Source organism: Lytechinus variegatus, chromosome 1, assembly GCF_018143015.1.
Source record: "Lytechinus variegatus isolate NC3 chromosome 1, Lvar_3.0, whole genome shotgun sequence".
In the NCBI taxonomy this organism is placed as follows: Eukaryota; Metazoa; Echinodermata; class Echinoidea; order Temnopleuroida; family Toxopneustidae; genus Lytechinus; species Lytechinus variegatus.
Window position 1 is genome coordinate 28,076,877 of NC_054740.1, and position 20,226 is coordinate 28,097,102.

General features: G+C 35.6%; 2 protein-coding genes across 2 annotated transcripts in view; both read right to left on the bottom strand.

Annotated features, from left to right (window-relative positions):
* Nucleotides 1-299: 299 nt before the first annotated feature.
* LOC121406404 lies at nucleotides 300-5,836 on the bottom strand. The gene is made up of 5 exons (XM_041597435.1): nucleotides 4,004-5,836; nucleotides 3,312-3,452; nucleotides 1,632-1,841; nucleotides 1,008-1,313; nucleotides 300-714 (listed from the first exon to the last, which is right to left on the bottom strand). The coding sequence occupies exons 1-5, from the start codon at nucleotides 4,037-4,039 to the stop codon at nucleotides 604-606; spliced, it is 804 nt and encodes a 267-aa protein (XP_041453369.1). The 5' UTR covers nucleotides 4,040-5,836; the 3' UTR covers nucleotides 300-603.
* A 13,099-nt stretch (nucleotides 5,837-18,935) lies between these two features.
* LOC121430086 (semaphorin-1A-like) overlaps nucleotides 18,936-20,226 on the bottom strand; it is a 106,392-nt gene continuing 105,101 nt past the window's right edge. Inside the window, exon 12 of the mRNA XM_041627362.1 lies at nucleotides 18,936-19,026. Coding sequence (XP_041483296.1) covers nucleotides 18,936-19,026 — 91 coding nt within the window. The remainder of the gene's footprint in view (nucleotides 19,027-20,226) is intronic.

The window sequence follows — 20,226 nt, forward strand, 5'->3', positions numbered from 1 at the left end:
CAAAGTTGAAATATGCTTGATCGAGCCACAATGATCCATCAGCCTACATTATCTCCAGATTAATCTTGATAATTATTTACAATAAGTAAATGTATATATGAACAATATACAGATGATTGATTATAAAGCTTATGAATTGTAAAAGTTCAAGATAACTTAAAGTTCCTAGAATTTTACTTGCCATTACCTTATAATCTAACAGTAACTCCCTATCAAATCACAAAGTTTGAAATGAGAACTTTTGTTTATCAATTCATGTTATAAAATGAGAATTGAAAAGCCGACTGTTAAAAAACCTGAGTCTTTATGCATATCAAAAATAATGACGTCACTGGGGCAGGTTATCGTGTCCTCGTTTCTCCTTTAACCGTAGGTACCGTGTGTGTCCGTCTATGGCCTTTACTGCAGCTTTCCAAGCAGCATCTTGCTGAGATCGGGGCATGGGACAGGATAGGAAGAGCCGTCTTCGCAGAACCGTAACCCTCTGGGGATCCAGCTGTGCCCGTCCCTTTCCATTAACACAGCAGTGTAGCCTCTCCTCTGTAGTAAAGAGTTCCTTCGACAGTTCCACGGCTACCCGTGATGGATTCATTGCTTGGATCGTCACGAGGGACTTCTTCTAGCTGGTTGGGGTGCTGGCTGAGGTGTTGGTTGAGTGGTTGGATCGGTTTGGCGGATGGTAGGTGGGGTAACCTCCTCAATTGCTGGTGTATCCTGTATGACAGCAAGGAGAAAAAAAATCATTAGACATCAAGTTATGAGAGAAAATCTAAATACAAAACTGCTTCAATGCAACATACAAAACAATAATATTAGAGTTTCGAGGTATACAAAGCTCCTAAAAAAGATTTGTAAGTCTGCTTTTACTTTTGTGAAGCAAATATATAACAAAAATTACATTAAATGAAATTATATTTGATTGAATTGCCTTAAAATTTTTGCAAGTAAGGGGTTTTGAAAAGAAAACTCTTGAATAAAAATGTGGGAAAGAAGAAAATAAATAATACCTGACTGATCTTGGCCTCTATAGCTGATACCCTCGTCTCTAGACCGTTAATTCTGTCTAGAAGGGACTCCTTCTCCTGAATCAGCGTCTCGTTCCTTTCCAGAAGATCTATATTCTGCTGCAGTAGAACGTCGGCCCCCATTCCGGCAGGTAGGTCGAAGTTTGGTGCCTTGTCTAAAGCCTGTACTTGCTCTGCCAGGTCCCCAACTGCAGCAAGGGCCCTCTCTTCTGTTAGCTCTTGCAGCTCCTGAGGCGGAATTTCCTCGTCAAAAATCGTACCTTCACCAAAGTCCAGTAGTGTCGCGACCTGAAGAGAAATTAAACAAACTTTTATTTTCAACTTGTTTTCATGAGTATTTGATACAATGGCAAGTCATTTAGTACTGTGCAATATATATGATTGTGGTGAATACATTGGATCTGCCATTATTCTGCTCAAAACAAGATTAAAAATACAATGTATACAAGGAACATTTTGTTTCTGTGTAAACCATGCTACAGTATTTCTTTTTTAATTGATGAGTTGGTTATATGGGTCTTCTTGTAAATCACCAAGGTACAATGTTATTCAAATGGAGAACATGTTTTGCATGTATGACCAATTATCTTTTTAAAGTAGACCCACCTTCTTCTTGACATGTGTAGCCGTTCTTCCCCTCTGTCTGCCGCGTGTGGCCTGTGTCACACACGGTGTGGTCTGTGCCCTGTGAGGTGTTGCCTGTGCCCTGCGTGGGGTTGCCTGTGCCCTGCGTGGGGTTGCCTGTGCCCTGCGTGGGGTTGCCTGGGGAGTTGCCTGTGCCATTGGAGTGAGAATGGCTGCATCAAGAAGAGAGTCCTGCTGAAAACAAAGAAAACAAGTGGAATGCCTCTGGCCGTCTCACCTGCATCACGCGGTTCAATATAGCAGCAGTGCTGACTTTGAATACTACTCTAACTCGCACAAGATGTTCAGTGATACATGGTTACTCTTATGTCCACTTTTTATGAACTAGACCAATAAACTTACAGAGATATGACGGTTATTCAACAAAAAAACCCAACATGGCCAAAGTTCATTGATCTTACATGACCTTTGACCTTGATCATGTGACCTAAAATTGGAACAGGATGTTCAGTGATACTTGATTACTCTTATGTACAAGTTTCATGAATCAGATCCATAAACTTTCAAAGTTATGATGGTAATTCAACAGATACACCCAATTCGGCCAAAGTTCATTGACCTTTGACCTTGGTCATGTGACCTGAAACGCGCACAGGATGTTCAGTGATACTTGATTACTCTAATGTCCAAGTTTAATGAACTAGACCAATAAACTTTCAAAGTTATGATGGTAATTCAACAGATACCCCGATTCGGCCAAAGTTCATTGACCCTAAATGACCTTTGACCTTAATCATGAGACCTGAAACTTGCACAAAATTTTCAGTGATGCTTGATTACTATTATGTCCAAGTTTCAAGAATCAGATCCATAAACTTTCAAAGTTATGATGGGAATTCAACAGATATCCCCAATTCGGCCAAAGTTCATTGACCCTAAATGACCTTTGACCTTGGTCATGTGACGTGAAACTCATGCAGGATGTTCAGTGATACTTGATTAACCTTATGTCCAAGTTTCATGAACTAGGTCCACATATTTTCTAAGTTATGATGACATTTCAAAAACTTAACCTCAGGTTAAGATTTCGATGTTGATTCCTCCAACATGGTCTAAGTTCATTGACCCTAAATGACCTTTGACCTTGGTCATATGACATGAAACTCTAATAGGATGTTCAGTAATACTTGATTAACCTTATGGCCAAGTTTTATTATATAAACTAGGTCCCTATACTTTATAAGTTATGATGTCATTTCAAAAACTTAACCTCAGGTTACGATTTGATGTTGACGCCGCCGCCACCGCCGTCGCCGTCGGAAAAGCGGCGCCTATAGTCTCACTTTGCATCGCAGGTGAGACAACAAAAATCAATGAAATAATTCAATCTTAATTTCAATGAAACATTTATCATTGTAAATATTAGCTCATTAGCCCATTTTAAAATAATGTACATTGATTGTGAAGAAGAAATATAACCTTCAGGACACGAGCAATCATTTATTTAAAACCTGCATTCTGAACACTAGTATGGTATCTGATTTTGTTCTATTACTATAGCCAGAAAATGCATTATTTTTTTTAAACTAGTGAAAATTTTTCACTGACTCAGAAAGTAATTGAAGTTCAACTCGACTTCAGAATATGGGCCATTAATAAATGTGACTCGATATAATACAGAAAAGACCATGCATCACGAACCTCTTCATCACTGTCATGCTGATCCTCCTCCACCTCAGACTCCAACTCCATTGGAACATCCTCGGGCTCACCCTCATCCTCTTCTGGCTCTGCAAGGTGCTCATAGCGAAATTCCCTTCCAGGATGTTCGCAAGTCAGCATCTGCATGAAAAAGATTTTTAAAAAAATTAGGATTAAAATAGGACTCCAGGTTGAAAATAATCATTTGAACAGGAAAAATAAAATTAGGCAAAGAAAGCATTTAAATTCCATCAAAATCAGACAACAAATTATTAAGTTTTACAACTGTGCATTATTTTGGCAAGACCGTTCTTTACTAGTTATTTTATTATTATTATTGTTCAAATGATAATGAAACTTCTCAGGATATCAATATGATATTAAAAAACCTATCATAATAATGTTGGAACAGAAGTTTGATAAGCGTCAAACCAGTTAATTAAGTTTTGGGTTTAAAGTCTGTACAAATGTCTAAAAAGGAAAAGGCGTGTTAACCGAATGAATCGCTATCAATTTGGTGAGTACTGTCTTACGAACTAAATGAAAATTTTTAGTGACTGTTTTCTGTACAATGAAATATCATTATGGTTTGCTACTTCTGTTTAGACATTGAGTTTCCAGGGCTAACCATGCTCAACTTATCCATTGGATGAGACACGCTATTTATTAGATTGAAAATATCTTTAACTCACCACCCCATTGAAGGGATCGTTGGTCCCAATAGTCATGACCTCACCACGCCTTCCATCCACACTAAGCTGTGCGACCTTGTCGCCTGCTTGCAGAAATTCCGGTTTCACAGAAGGCCAAAGGATCGGAGAAACCCTAACCTGTCGACGGAGAATGGGCCGACGTATCTCTTCCGATACATCCACAAACGACGTCCTCCCTTTGTAGTTCACCCACCTAAAAAGGAAATACAGACATAGCTTTAACTTTTACGGCATAATGACCTTCTACAACACATAATTGAGTTTCATGGCAATCAGATTCGTTGTGTGCAAGACTTAAGTAAAGCCAAAATAACAAATGGGGATACATCAGATCAACAATATGAACAGAAAGGAAATCAAAATTTTGATCTAAGTCAGACGATGAGTTCGGTAGATCGACGAACATACAGTACGCATAGTTTTACCCTATTAAATAAGTGTTTGTGAAATTATAGTGGGTCAATTCAACCTCGATGAAAAACAAAAGACATACATTTATAGAGCAATGGGGAATAGAATATAGACATAGACCTACTTCACTTTGACAGCTTCCTCATCAACAGTCAGCACAACAGCTGCAAGCCAAACACCACTGTCAGGGTCGCGAGCTTGGACCTTCTGCTTCTGGTTCCACGACATAGTTGGACCAAAACTTTGACCTGAATTTGAAAACTTTGTCAAGCCTAATTAAGGAACGAATCGAATTTCGGAGAAGTTTGCCGATGACGATGGGCAGTAATCGAATAACGGATTGAAAAGCAAGCTCAGTGAAGTCAATAATCGCATGTAGATGTTAAATTAACTGACCTCATACGACTGGGTTCAAGGATTTATACTTGATGCTCAGAGGGTCAGGGTCACTCCAATTGGCCATCGATTTAGCCAATAGGAAGATCCAATTTATAAACTCGGCAATTAACTTCTTTTGTTCACTGAGCGTTTTACAACGATTGGTGGGCCGTCAGCATGGCCGTCACGTTTCAATGACCAGTGCACGGAGCGTTTAACCCTGATTGGTTAATCACTCAACCCCTATACGCCGATACGCTCGTGCCCTAGCGTGCTGCTCGGCGGAGGGGGTCATGATTCATGGTTTCTTTCCTCTCAAGTGTAGATGAATGTAATACTCTAATTATCGAATAGACTACAGGACATCACTACGGAATGATCTTGCCGCCTTAATTTAATAAAGGCCTACACATTTTTCATGTACGTAATTAGAGGCTACATTAGGGTGTACATTTTTATTTATTAAACAATATTTCAACAGGGTCCCTTTCAGCAAAAACTGATATCAAAAGGGGCCCTAATAGCATAAAAACAAAACATGTATATACAAGTGATAAAACAAACTTGACAAAAACATATAAATCATACATATTAGAACACAGAAAGACATACAAAATTCGAGTCATCAATATTTGTAGCACAGGTACCATTGACGTTTAACATTTATGGGACATTATATACCATTTGAGTTCTTTTTTAAAACTAGAAAGGGTGGAAAGGGTTTTTAATTGAAGGGGCAAGGAATTGAACATTGATATTGAGGAAATAATGAATGAGCATTAATAGTAGGTCTGAAGTCTGCGCTCGCATCAATTGTTTGCCATTAATGTGTAATAAAAAATGCTTAGATTGTCAATTTTATGTTGCGATGTCAAAAATGTTCAGCTCGTGCTTCGCAATCGCATTATGTAATAGTTGAAATATGCATCGTCCTATGGCTAACTGCAAAACGCCTTTAACATGTCCATTTTCGATCAAGTCAGAACCCATATTAGAAATTTTCTCTCGCACTTCGCGCTCACAGTAATTATCTAGTTACATAGAAATCTTTTTCAGGTTTACAAACATTGCCCAGAATTTTCAATTTTCAGGTCAAAATACATGAAACTCCAAAAATCTTTATCTTGCGCTTCGCACTCACACTATTTAAATAGGGCTGATGAGATTATTACACTTTAATGTTGTTTTATAAGAGTAAAGCTATGAAATAACTTTTAGGATACGATGGTGAATAAAATGTATTTCACAAACAAAATATATATGCAGAACATTGCAGTCGGGAACAACTATGATTAATAGGTTGTCAATGAAATATGGTTGAAATGCTTAATTTCTAAAGATGATAACAGAAAGAAGATGAAGAGCATGAGAATGACAGGAAAAGAATATGCATGGAGCAGAACTCAATGCGTACACGTATATTTTTACAATACACTTTCAACAGTCAAAAGTAAACCCTAATTTAGAAAAGAGACTAAATAATATTTGAACTATATAATAATGGTCACATATATTTCATGATAGCTTGAAAAAAAAGTTATATGACTTGAATGTGGTTGAAATATGTAATTGCTTTGAAGAAAATGTCACAAAAAAACGATGAAAGGCTTGGGATAGGGGAGAAGAAAAAGAAAAAAATGGAGAAGACGAAGAATGATGCCATTGAAGAGGGGAAAATAAATTAATCAAAAACATTTAAAAAGGAGGCATAAATGGGGGGGGGGGAGTGTGAGAAAGAGAAAGAATAATTCGAAATAAATTTTGTCTGTATTTTGTGATTTTATTTAAAGCGGTCGTTACATATAAGTCTTGTAGAGAGTCACCTTGAAAGAAAATGTAAACTTATAGTTTGGGCGAGTGGGAGCGCGATCCATTCAATGCTGATAACAGCTTCAAGGTATATTGTATAATTGGGTCCCTTATTACACCCCGCGCTGGTCAGGAGTGAACAAAGGATTCCTTATTTCAAAATACCGTCGAAAAATCGGGCTCTTTGCCCCAAAGAATACTAAGCGGACCTCATGCACAAACAATGCTATTCAAAAGGGCTCTTTACTTGAAAAGCGGAACTCTCTTTATAATAATGCGCCCAAGTGTATGCTTTTAAGTCGAATAACACCAGTCTACAGCAACAAATCTACTAATTACAATGATGAGAATGAAAGCAACTGTAATGGGAATGTTCATTAGATTAAAATAGTAATTTGTACGAGTTATTTGTTTCCTTCAATCAAATATTCAAATCTCATGCTTGCGTGAAATGAAAATTTGTGGATCGAAATCCACAGACGTGGATGTGAAAGTGAAGGTCCGGGCTGAAAGTATTTATAGAATAAGTACAATTCACTGAGTAAAATGCCGAAAATTCCATCAAAATCAAATAATAAATAACAAAGTTATTGAATTTTGAATTTGAGCAATATTTTGTAAAAACAGTCGTCATGAATACTAGGTGGGCTGATGTCACATCCTACTTGTTCTGTTGTATTTTATTATAATTATGAGATTTGGTTTATTCAATTTTTCCTCCAAGAACTAGAAAAATTGGATTGACAACCGATTTAGTGCATTAGATATTTATTTCATTACAAGTGAGACATATTATTCTCACAAGTATGAAATGATGAAAGAATTATGAGTTTATGTACTAACGTATTAATGGGATGTGACATCATCAGCCTACACAGTGGCGTACCGTGGGTCACGGCATGGGGGGGGGGCACCAGCAAATTTTTTGAGTCACCAAGTGAGCCAGTTGCTAATTATGCTGACCTAATAGAGATATTTTAAGGACAGTGTCATTAAACGGATATGTATGTCACTGATCACATAATGCGAGCGCGAAGCGCGGGCTGAAATTTTTTTATATTCAGACCTAAAAGTGGAAATCATAAGCAAATTTTTGTAATCATGATATGTACCTGTTTCGCTAAACAAACAATGCGAGCGCGAAGCACGAACTGAAATTTTTGTATATATTGATGATTGATCCCAATCAGACATTTTAAGGACTATATTTTAGGAATCTATTAAGAGTATACATATCTCACCATAGTATTCTAATGCGAGTGCCAAGCGCTTGCTTCTTTTAGGAAATCATGAAGAGCAGACATACATGTATTATCTCACTAATCCACTAATGCCAACGTAAGCACAGACGGGAAATGTTTTATTTTAAGACCTTAAAATGATATGTCACTACATTACACAATAGCGAGGAGATATGTTTGGTGTATATTGACTTGAAAACGGGAGGTTTTAGTACAACAGTATTATATATCTCGTTAAACAGACAATGCGAGTATCAGGAACAATGAAGACATAGGCCCTGAGCAAATTAAGTTTCATAAAGGTATATATATTTTTATGTAATATAACATAACATAATTATAATATAATAAAACCATAATAATCAATACTTTCTTCCTTCCCACTATATGTTTCTTTCACTTTCTCCCTCTTTTCCCCCGTTTTTTTTTTTTTGCCAGCCGATGGGGGGGGGCACGTGCCCCCCATGTCTCCCCCCCCCTAGTTACGCCACTGAGCCTACATGTACCTAATGAACATTCATGACGACTCTTTTCACAAAATATTGCTAAACGTTAAACTTCACTAACTTTGTTATTTGTTATCCGATTGTTAAGACAATAGTACTTTGCGTAACTTGTGGAAATAAGAATTGCGTGTGTCATCGACAATTTTTCCTGAAATATTTCGCCTCAATATTTTAGTCTCTTTTCATCCAAAAGTTTACGAATGTTGCATCCGTATACTGTACGAAATGCTTTATCGTTACTTTACAAGTTGCAGCTTCATAAAGGACAAGTCCACCCTAACAAGAAGTTGATTTGAAAAAGAGAAAAGTCCATGAAGCAGAACATAAATAGAGAAAAATCAAACAAACGTAACATTGAAAATCTCATCAAAATCAGATGTAAAATAAGAAAGTTATGACATTTTTAAGTTTCGCTTTATTTCACAAAACAGCTGTATGCACATCGTGGTTGGAATGCAAAATTAGGGGAATGATGATGTCATCCACTCCATATTTCTTTTGTATTTTATTATATGAAATATGAAATTTTCTTATTTTCTCCTTATTGTCAAGTGAAACGATTTCTTCGTCCCTGAAGATGTAAGATTAATATTTCTTAACACATGTTTCAGTCAAGTTTGTCCTTATTGTCAAATCTGTAAAAATTGAAATATTATATGATTCAAACAATAATTCCATATTACTTTTTATTCATTTACAAGATAATTATGGACACGTCTAATGTGTTGACAGTTTCTATCCATCAAAAAAGGCCGAAAATTGTGAGAAATCTCAACAATCATAGCGTTACGAAAATTATCAAACATGTTTACAAAATTATCATACCATGCCATAATGGCATCTATTATAATAAAAAGACCTCTGCAAAGTGTAACCAAAATACATTTGAATTTCTCTATTTTCGATGTTGAAAGATTGCTTCATTTGCTCTCGAAGTTGACAAAATATAAGTCTACGTAATATGTTGACAATTTCTATCCATCAAAAAAGGCCGAAAATATTGTAAGTAGAAATTTCAACCATCATAGCGTTACGAAAATTATAACGCGTTTACAAAATTATCTTACAATGCCGTGTATATCAATGGCTTCTGGTAATACAAAAACCTCTGGAAAGTGTAACCAAAATAAATTTGAAATTCTTTATTTTCGATGTTGAAAGCTTGCTTCATTTTCTCTCGAGGTAGATAAAATGTAAGTCTACGTAATATGTTGACAATTTCTATCCAAAAAAAGGCCGAAAATATTGTGAGTAGAAATTTCAAACATAGCGTTACGAAAATTATCTAACGCGTTTACAAAATTATCTTATGTATATTAATGGCTTCCAATACCTCTGCAAAGTGTAACCAAAATACATTAGAAATTCATTATTTTCGATGTTGAAAGCTTGCTTTTATTTTCTCTCGAAGTTGACAAAATGTAAGTTAAGAGTATATAGGCCGACCGATCCATTATCATTATTGTATATTGTAATCATTTTCATGAAATTGAAAATTATATCACTATTGAACATCATTGCACGTAATAATAGACATTGATTACTCCACAAGAAAACACCAACAGTATAGGTCATGTGATATCTGAAGGTCTGAAATGGAGTAGATTACATACCATGCATGTAGACCCTCCAGTTTCTTTAATATTTAACAGAACGTATTTGTTTTTATTTCATTATTTCCAATAAACATTATAAAGGTATGAGTAAACCCTCATTTAGAAGGTTATACTTTACAACTACAGTGGTCATTTATAATATATACATATAGGCCTACATATATTAATATATTCGTGATAGCTTGAAAAATATGAATTGAATATAGATAAATTGGTTGGAAGAAAATAAGAAAGAAGCGATGATAAGGGGGGGGTAAGAAGAAGTAGAATTATGGCATTGAAGGGAGGGAAGAAAGAAAGAAAACCGCTTAAGCGAGACCGATGGATTTTTTTATAGAAGTTATGTTATGAAATGAGCTTTCTACTTCTGTCCATTTAAATGAATATGATACTATATTTTGGAATTAATTCAACCGTATTTCAGAGGGGGAAGCGCTGTACAATCAGAAACATTGCTTACTGCTAAAGGGAACAGCAAAAACAAATGTAATGAAATTTCTTGAAATACGTTTTCAAATTACACGAGTGGCCGCATTTGGCCGCAGTTCTACACACAGCATCACAAATATAATCCAGCAAAATAATCATAATATTCTTTTTATTATGGAAGTGTGTGGGATTTTATAAAATGTTGAATCGAAAAAGTCAAATTAATTAAAAACAGTTATATTCAATATTTTGCCAATCATAAAGATGTCAGGACACAATAAGCCTTTAATATAGATATATATATTCAATATATAATATTTTTCTGCTCAAATGGAAATGTCCAATATATCTATTAAAAAATCACTTAACATTTTTCGCATGAAACTGCATGGCGGCATCTCAGGTTACCACCAAAGGATGCACCTGTGTATTATTTTGTACTTTCTTAAGAAATTTTAAATATTTGCGATACGTTGTCTATCCATTCTATTAAGCTCCATGTTGTAAACAATAAAACTCTCACCCTTTGATGTTAACTCGGTATTGTCCACGCCGGTGCCATATCTTTGGCATGGGCGGGGCTGTGAGTCGAAACGCTTTTAGAATTCGCAAACAATAAACTTCTTACTATCATCCTCGCGCCAACTCCGGGCGCTGTCACCCCTTTAGAATTTGCTAACAATGAACTTCCTTCGATTGAAAACCAGTACCGTTCACACGACACCATCCATAGCACGAGCGCTTGAGTTTAAAAAACCCCGGGAACAAACTCTTAAAAAAAAGACGATTACTTCTGATAACCCTTCTGTATTAGTTTAGCTAATACATTGGTCACATTTCATATAATAAATTACAAAAGAGTGAGTGGGGATATGACATCATCAGCCCACCTTTTGAATTTTCATAAAGATATGCCTAGAAATATGTTCACCGGAATAATGCAAATGTTTAAAATTCATTAAAGAAAACCAAAACCCAAGAAGAGAAGTAATCTTATTGGAAAGAGTAAAATGAGAGGAACTATTCAAAAAAAGTTTCATCAAAATCGGTTATGAAATAAGCCAGTTATGGGAGTTTGAAAACTCTTGTTATATATACTTACTATGGGCATCCTCAAATTGGCAAACGTGCTTCAAAATGGCTGATTTTGTGGACAACGTTCAATTTGTTTTGTACAAAAATTTTCAGATTTTCCTCATTATCTTTCAAATTGCATCTTGCCTCCTTCTGAGCACAACATATGTCATGGGTAATATAATCCACATTATATGTCAAGGTCAGGAAATAATGTGAAATATGTGAAATAAATGGGAAAATCTGAAAATATGTGTACAAAACAAATGGAGAGTTGTCCACAAAATCAGCCATTTTGAAGCACGTTTGCCAATTTGAGGATCCGCATAATAAGTACAACAAGAATTTTTAATCGTCCATAACTTGCTTATTTCATAACCGATTTTGATAAAAAGTTTTTTAAATTGTTCCTCTCATTTTATTCTTTCCAATAAGGTTGCTTTTCTTCTTGGTTTTTTTTTTCCTTTAACTTCGTTACCCGATTTACAGCATTTTGCTTTGTGAATTTTACTCCATTTATTGAGATATAAATATCTCCGGCCTGGACCATCCATTTGATCCTACGGAAACTAGAGAGGGGGGATTACACGTTAAAAGTAGAAAATAGAATTACATCCGCCGCCCCGCACCCCTTTTTTCCTTGAGATTTTGGGGCCCTTAATTTGCGTGCTGATAGTCACATTCTCAAATGTTTTTTCCTTTCGCTCACGTTTCGCACTCGCACTACCAAGGAGCCCCCCCCCCCCCATTGTAATCCATGTAGTGATTGAACGTTAAATGGATGGTCTGGTTTGAAAATATTCATATCTAAAAATAGAGTAAAATTCACAAAACAAAATGCTGAAAATTTCATCAGTCGAAATAACGGAGTCATTTAATTTTCAATATTAACAATATTTTCTAAAAAAAAAGTTACATTAAGCACATCGCCATGAATATTCATTAGGTGGGCTGCTGATGTCATATTCCCACTATCCCATTTCTATTGTCATAACATGAAATCAAAATTGTTTCATTTTTTCATATATTACGTAAATGATGTGTCTCCATAATGATGCAGTAAGTTGCGGCAATAATAACTACATACAATTATTTTTTGTCGCCGCTCGCTGACTTTTTACTTTGAAGTCTTGTGCAAATTTTGAAACCAAATTTGTGACGCTCGTTTATGACATTACGCAACATTATGTAAGTGTATGTCAGACCCAAAATTGCTCAAAAACGTGATTTCATGTACAAACCCAATGCAAATTTATTTAGCCAAAATTCATAAAATGTGTGATTATTTCTTCTTTTACTTAGTAAACTTAATTGATTTTGCCTTGTTCATGATCAGAGTTAAGGCTGGAACGATTTCCATAGATAAAACAATGAAAAAAAAAGTAAAAAAAAGAGACATACATAAGAAATAAAAAAACAATGAAATACATAAGAAATCGGTCTTAGTACCAGAGTTTTTCCATTCACAATTGTTAGCGTGGCTATAAAGAATATTTTCACCAAAATATAGAATTCTAGAAGCTTTTGTAGTAAATGAGAGCAAAAAGTATGGTTTCATGAATAAATTAGCATAATTTAATCACAAAAAATATAAATATATGAATTCAGTGAAATTTACCCATGCAACTGCATTCATGTAGATTACGTCGTTCTCTACCATCATGTAATTTTTGCTGTGATCGCGCAATCCGCGGCTGAGATCTTGGGGGGCATAATGCCCCCCCCCCCGAATGACAAGAATCGAAATACCCCGGGAGATTCAGGGTTAATCAGTTGTCAATCCAATTGTTTATTTGTTTTAGTTCTTGGTAGATTTCTTTTTGCATAAACCCATTTTCATGGAATAGAATACATGAGAACAAGTGGGGACATGACACCATCAGCCAACCTGGTGAATATCAATGAAGACATGCCAAGAATTGTTTCACCTAAATGATGCAAATCTTTAAAATGCAATCCGATTTTGATCAAACCTACAGCATTTTGCTATGTACATTTTACTATATCTATTTATTTATTTATTTAGTTATTCATGTTTTATTTATAACCCCGGGGGGGCCACTTACATTGACGAGTGGATACCATGCGCGACCAAAAAAACACGTAAAAAGGATGTCCTTTTCACGATAGGGCACGTTACGTACGTAACGTGAAAAGGGTGTCAAAAACACAAAAATAATGAAAAAAGGGTATCTATTTCGCTAGTAAAATTACGTGTTTAGGGTCGAATTAGCGTAGATGATAAAACAAAATTAAAATGTTTTATAAAGGATGTCCTTTTTGCCCCAATACTACGTGTTTAGAGTCCGATTTGCGCGAGGTGTAGAAGGTGGGGTCGTACTAAACCAAATAAAGCCGACAACCAAAGGACCCGTAACAATAAAACATTCCTGTACTTGTTTAGGGGTTCATTTCAGGGAATATTTGCCAAGAGTATCGTTTTGTTTCCAATACTTGTTAAGGGTAGGGTTTCACACGCCAATACTTGTTAAGGGGTGCATTTTCAGAATATGGAAATTACGTGTTTAGGGTGCTTTTCGAGACCCCATGGTCGCGCATGGTATCCACTCGTGAATGGAACTGGCCCCCCCCCCCCCCCCGGGTTTATAACAAATGATAAAATAAGGTGGAGGGTAGTTTGGTTCAGTTATAAAACTGCTTTACAACGAAGCCCTCCCCCTTTACAAACATAATATAGAACATAAACATGATAATAATAAATACAAGTGAAAATTAACATAACAAGTGGAATGCCTCTGGCCGTCTCACCTGCATCACGCGGTTCAATATAGCAGCAGTGCTGACTTTGAATACTACTCTAACTCGCACAAGATGTTCAGTGATACATGGTTACTCTTATGTCCACTTTTTATGAACTAGACCAATAAACTTACAGACATATGATGGTTATTCAACAAAAAACCCCAACATGGCCATAGTTCATTGACCTTACATGACCTTTGACCTTGATCATGTGACCTGAAACTCGCACAGGATGTTCAGTGATACTTGATTACTCTTATGTACAAGTTTCATGAATCAGATCCATAAACTTTCAAAGTTTTGATGGTAATTCAACTGATACACCCACTTCGGACAAAGTTCATTGACCTTTGACCTTGGTCATGTGACCTGAAACGCGCACAGGATGTTCAGTGATATTTGATTACTCATATGTCCAAGTTTAATGAACTAGACTAATAAACTTTCAAAGTTATGATGGTAATTCAACAGATACCCCCGATTTGGCCAAAGTTCATTGACCCTAAATGACCTTTGACCTTAATCATGAGACCTGAAACTTGTACAAAATATTCAGTGATGCTTGATTACTATTATGTCCAAGTTTCATGAATCAGATCCATAAACTTTCAAAGTTATGATGGGAATTCAACAGATATCCCCAATTCGGCCAAAGTTCATTGACCCTAAATGACCTTGACCTTGGTCATGTGACGTGAAACTCATGCAGGATGTTCAGTGATACTTGATTAACCTTATGTCCAAGTTTCATGAACTAGGTCCATATATTTTCTAAGTTATGATGACATTTCAAAAACTTAACCTCAGGTTAAGATTTCAATGTTGATTCCTCCAACATGGTCTAAGTTCATTGACCCTAAATGACCTTTGACCTTGGTCATGTGACATGAAACTTTAATAGGATGTTCAGTAATACTTGATTAACCTTATGGCCAAGTTTCATGAACTAGGTCCATATACTTTCTAAGTTATGTCATTTCAAAAACTTAACCTCAGGTTAAGATTTGATGTTGACGCCGCCGCCGTCGGAAAAGCGGCGCCTATAGTCTCACTCTGCTTCGCAGGTGAGACAAAAAGTTATAATCTATAAAACAAACAAAAAGAAAACAAATAAACAAAAAAGAAAGAATCCTAGAAGATACTTTGTTATAATAAATGTTTGGCCAATAGGTAACCTCGTTTAAAAGAATTTATAGAATTGGTGGATTGAACTGAAAATGGGAGTTTATTAAATAGGGAGCTTGCTTTATAAGAGAATGACTTTCTTTTGAATTCAGTTTTGGGGAATGGAATGTCGAGAGAATTTAGTGCATAGCGGGTACAATATTTAAAGGTGCGAGAAGTAATAAGCGATTTTGAATAGTTAGGGGCGTTTACATTATTTTAAATACTAATAAACAGTAGTGATATTTTAGTCTTTGTTCAACGGATTGCCAATTTAGGGTTGTAAGAAGTGTACACTGCGGTGTATTATAATCCTTAATCCTTAATTTTTGTAGTTTGGAAAGATTTGTTTTTGAACAACTTCCCCATGCAGTGCAACAATAATCAATATGTGGTAAAATTAAAGCAAAATATAAGGTTACAAGAGTTTTATGGGGTATTAATTGCTTTATGCGGCGAATACATCCAATTGTACGTGATATTTTATTACATATATCAGGGCTCCACACTAACCCATTTTTTCTACTGGTCCAACCTATTCATGTCGGACCAGTAGATACCCAGTTTTTCAAATTTTTACTGGTCGGAACCTAAAATCTACTGGTCCCAAAAAATAAAGAAAACATCAAGAAAAGGCGCAAGTTTATTTTTCTAGCCTTTCATTACCCCCCCCCCCCCAAAAAAATGAAGGAAATGAAGGACAAAAAGAAAGCAAGACAGAAACGAAGAAAGGAAGGAAGGAAGGAAGGAGGAAGGAAGGAAGGAAGGAAAAGAAAGAATAAAAGAAAGGAAGAAAAAAGGTAAAGAAAGGATAGATGTGAAGGAAGAAAAAAAAGAAAGAGCTAAAGAAGGAAAGGAAGGAATAAAGAAGGAACAAATATAAGAAAGAAAGAAAGAAAAAAAAAAAGAAATGAAGGAAGGAAGGAAATGAAGCAAGCAATACAGAAAGAAAGAACAAATCCAGAAAGTAGTAAAGGAAATTGAAAGAAGCAATAAAAAAGAAACTAGGGTAAAAGGAGAGATGGAAAGACGGACAAAAGAAAGAAAGGAAGGATTGAAAGGAAGGAAGATTTTAAGGAAAAATGAAGGAAAGGTAAAATGATAGATAGAAGGAAAGAAATAAATAAAGTAAGGAAGGGAAGGAAAGAAGCAAGCAATTATAAAAAAAAAGAAAAGGTAAAATAGATGAAAGGAAGAAAAAAAAGAAAGACCGAGACAAAGACAGGAAGGAATGAAAGAATAAAGGAGAGAAAGGAAGCAAGCAGTCAAAAAAAAGAAAGGAAAGGTAAAAGGATATAATTAACAAAAGGGAAAAAGGAAATAACAAGACATATAGAAGAAAGGAAGGAATGAATGAATGTAAGAAAGGGCTGAGAAAAGAAAAAAGAAAGGGTAAATAAATGATGGATGAAAGAGAGAAACAAAGTAACAAAGAATGAAGAAAGGGGTAAAAAGAAGGAAGGAAAGAAAGGAAGAAGAGAAGAATATAGGATGGATGGACTCAAAAACTAAAGAAAGAAAATATGAAGAAAGAAAGAAAAAGGAAATAGAGAAAATATTTTATAAAAGGATAGAAAGAAAAAATGAATTAAAGAAAAAAAGGGAAATTAAAAAAGAAAGACAGTAACAAAAAAATCAAGGGACGAAACATAGAAAGATTAAAAAAAAAAGATTAAATTAGCTACGAAAGAAAGTCAGATACCATTAGTGTATCAACACACACATAAATGCATATGGTGGGGCTATTATGTATTCAGACGATATCATCCGAAACCCGATCTGTTTGAACCAAAACAGAAGTGAAAGTTTCTCCTTTTACTGCTTACAAATGATAGAGTTGCTCCAATTTTTAGGAAATATGGACATTATAAGAGCCTTTCATGAGTATGAACCTTGAATTTTGACAGTTCTGTGAGAGATTTCTGCCAGAGTTTGGCCAGGCTTCGTTCGTGCGGGCAGTGGAGAATTTACCATATGAGTTGTGTGGCTGACTCCATGTACACTGTATGCATGCTGGATAGTACTCTAGTAACACTTACATGCGATTCATTCTGTGTGTATTCTGTGTGTGAATGGCAGAATTTAACGGGGGGGGGAATGGTTTGCTGTGAATTTGACCATTTCTGGAAAAGTTATTGGCCCAACAATGGTTTTATTACTGGTCATGTCGGACCCTTAAATCTTGCTATTTTTGGAAAAATTACCTGCCCGACAATGATATTTTTACTGGTCATGTTGGACCAGTAAATCTTCCAATTTCTGAAAATCTACTGGCCCGACAGCGATTTTTACCGGTCTGGGACCGTCGGACCGCCGCTAGTGTCGAGCCCTGCATATATATCTTACATGGTCAGACCAGGTCAGTTGCGAGTCAAGTATAACACCATGATATTTCATTTTATCAACACATTGCAAGTAGTTATCGTACAATTTCATCTTGAATTGGTGATTATCTAGCTTTCTTTTAGTGCCAAAAGGCATGACCATGGTTTTCTGCATGAATATACATCTTATTAATATCAAACCACTTGCATATTAAATCAAAGTCATTTTGTAAATTAAATTGAACTTCAGAAAAGTTATGAGAATTGTTAAAAATAATGGTATCAAATGTTTATGAATTCTTAAGTTGTTAATATCGTTAATATATAGACAAAAGATCAAGATATAAATATTTCAAGCCTGGAACATCTTTTTCAGCTCTTGCCAGTGTTAAGCCTTTCCTAGATAGGGACTTATAATGTATACAGGAGGACATTTTAAGCCTCCAGCCAGGATTTTTTCTGTCCTAATTGCGACCATTATTAATTAACATAACATAAATTTAGCAACCTTATGACTTTATATGCAGTCTATCCTTTTTTCCTGTTCATCATTTTCAAGACCTCTGCAACTGGGTCGTGTTATTTTACGTTTAAATTTGCTGCTGCATGTAGTTTATGTTGGGTTGAAATCCTACGAATATTCAAGAGAGAGAGCTCCCCTTTAGAGTATAAAATAGAAAATACATCCATCGTCCCGCCTAACTTAGTTCTTCTTTCTCATAATGAACTATTCATGTTATCAGTTTTTAATATGGTATGATAACTTCATCTCACAAGTCACCGATAATTTTTTACTCTCCGCACGGTAATTCAAAATTTTTAACCTGTGGTACGTGTATGTTCTTTTTGACAAGCCTATATAGCTGTGAGCTGGGCATTGTTTGCTGTGGGTAATTAAGTACATGTAACAAATTGACGCAAAGGTTCGAGCCCTGGTCTAGTGTCTTTCGGATGGTGACGTTAAAGTTTGGTTCCATACGTAAATATTCATATACAGATTATTGGATTGAAATTTGAATTTCGTTTTTGATACTGAAATATATTGATGACTAGTTAGTCTATACATTAACTCTGAATTAAGGTTCTAAAAGTAATACTATATGTATGTTTAATTGGAATGAAATTTGTAATTGTAATGGATTATTGATAACTAGTTATTTTCATGATGCATGTAGTACCGGTACTCTTTTTTTCTACTAAATTTCAAGTACATGTATCGCCTTCTTTTGTGATATCGAGGCTTCGTGTATATTATTTGTCTGTAGCCTTTGTGTAAACGGGTATGCACTTCCACTCACATAATTTTTCTTATAAATGTAATAATGAATTTGAATTTTTAAAAAGATCAATATTTTATTGTTTAATGTGGTATTTTGATGTTTATTGACTTGAAGCTGTGAACAAATATTTCCAATAGAAATGGATAAATAAAGAGATTAAAGACAAACTTGAAAGAGGAACTTGATCTGATACACGTCTGACAAAACTCAAATACACACATCCTCCTCACACAAACAACAATAAACAGCAAACAAACCGATACAATGCATGCAATAAGCGCAAGGCAGCGCGCGCATGCGCACAGAACTTTTGAGGTGACGAAAAAAAGGCTGTACGACAGCTAGCAAAAGCTATAAGCTAAGATTTGTCAAGGCAGCCATATATATACCGTATAGGGCTATATATACACGCTCGCCGGTCTTCAACTTTACTAGCCAAGTTCTTCGATACTTTTTTTTGTGATCATAGAGCAGCAGCAAAAGCTTTAAAAGCTGAGATACACTGTACTTCGTCGACAAAATATACGGTGGATCGACGAGACGGTCTTCAACAATTTTGGTACCGTACTAGCAAGGCCGCGCCAGCCAAGGCTAGGCCTAGGCCAGTTTCTTCGATAAAGTGCTACCGAGGCAATACTGAAATAATTTTAGGCCTTTAAGTTACAGCTCAGACGTCGAACTCAAAACAATGCCTATTTTTAAGTTTAGGTGATCGTACTCGAATAATTCGCTGGAGCGAAGATGGTGCTTCTCTTGCCGAGATGAAAAATAGACTTTTTGATTACGGTGTCGAAGTGTCGCGTTCTGCAATCTCTAAGTGTATCCATCGTTACCGGGACACTGGATCTGTAGGCGACAGGCAGCGGACTGGGAGACCAAGCGTTGTGGGCGAAGAGGAGATAAGGTACATCGACTCACTCATTGAGGAAGACAACGAAATTTCGTCAGTCGCAATAAAAGACAAACTGAGGCAACGGTTTGACAAGGTAAGATAAATTGCATTGGCCAATTAATGCAGGGATTATAACCAGATTTTTTTTTTTATTATTACTACATGATGATGTAGCACAAAAAATGGAAACCCCACTCTAACTAACTTTACTTCATTCAGTTAGGCTAAATATGAATGATTGCATTCATTTCAATTCTGCAATTTTAATCATTTGTGTGTAGTTATGCTATTTCAAATAATTTTATATTGTGATAA

Coding starts and splice junctions, on each gene's coding strand:
- LOC121406404 (XM_041597435.1), bottom strand. CDS start 4,039: ATGACTATTGGGACCAACGATCCCTTCAATGGGGTG. Junction 3,453..4,003: donor ACGATCCCTTCAATGGGGTG/GTGAGTTAAAGA, acceptor TTTTTCATGCAG/ATGCTGACTTGCGAACATCC. Junction 715..1,007: donor TAGAGGCCAAGATCAGTCAG/GTATTATTTATT, acceptor GCTGTCATACAG/GATACACCAGCAATTGAGGA.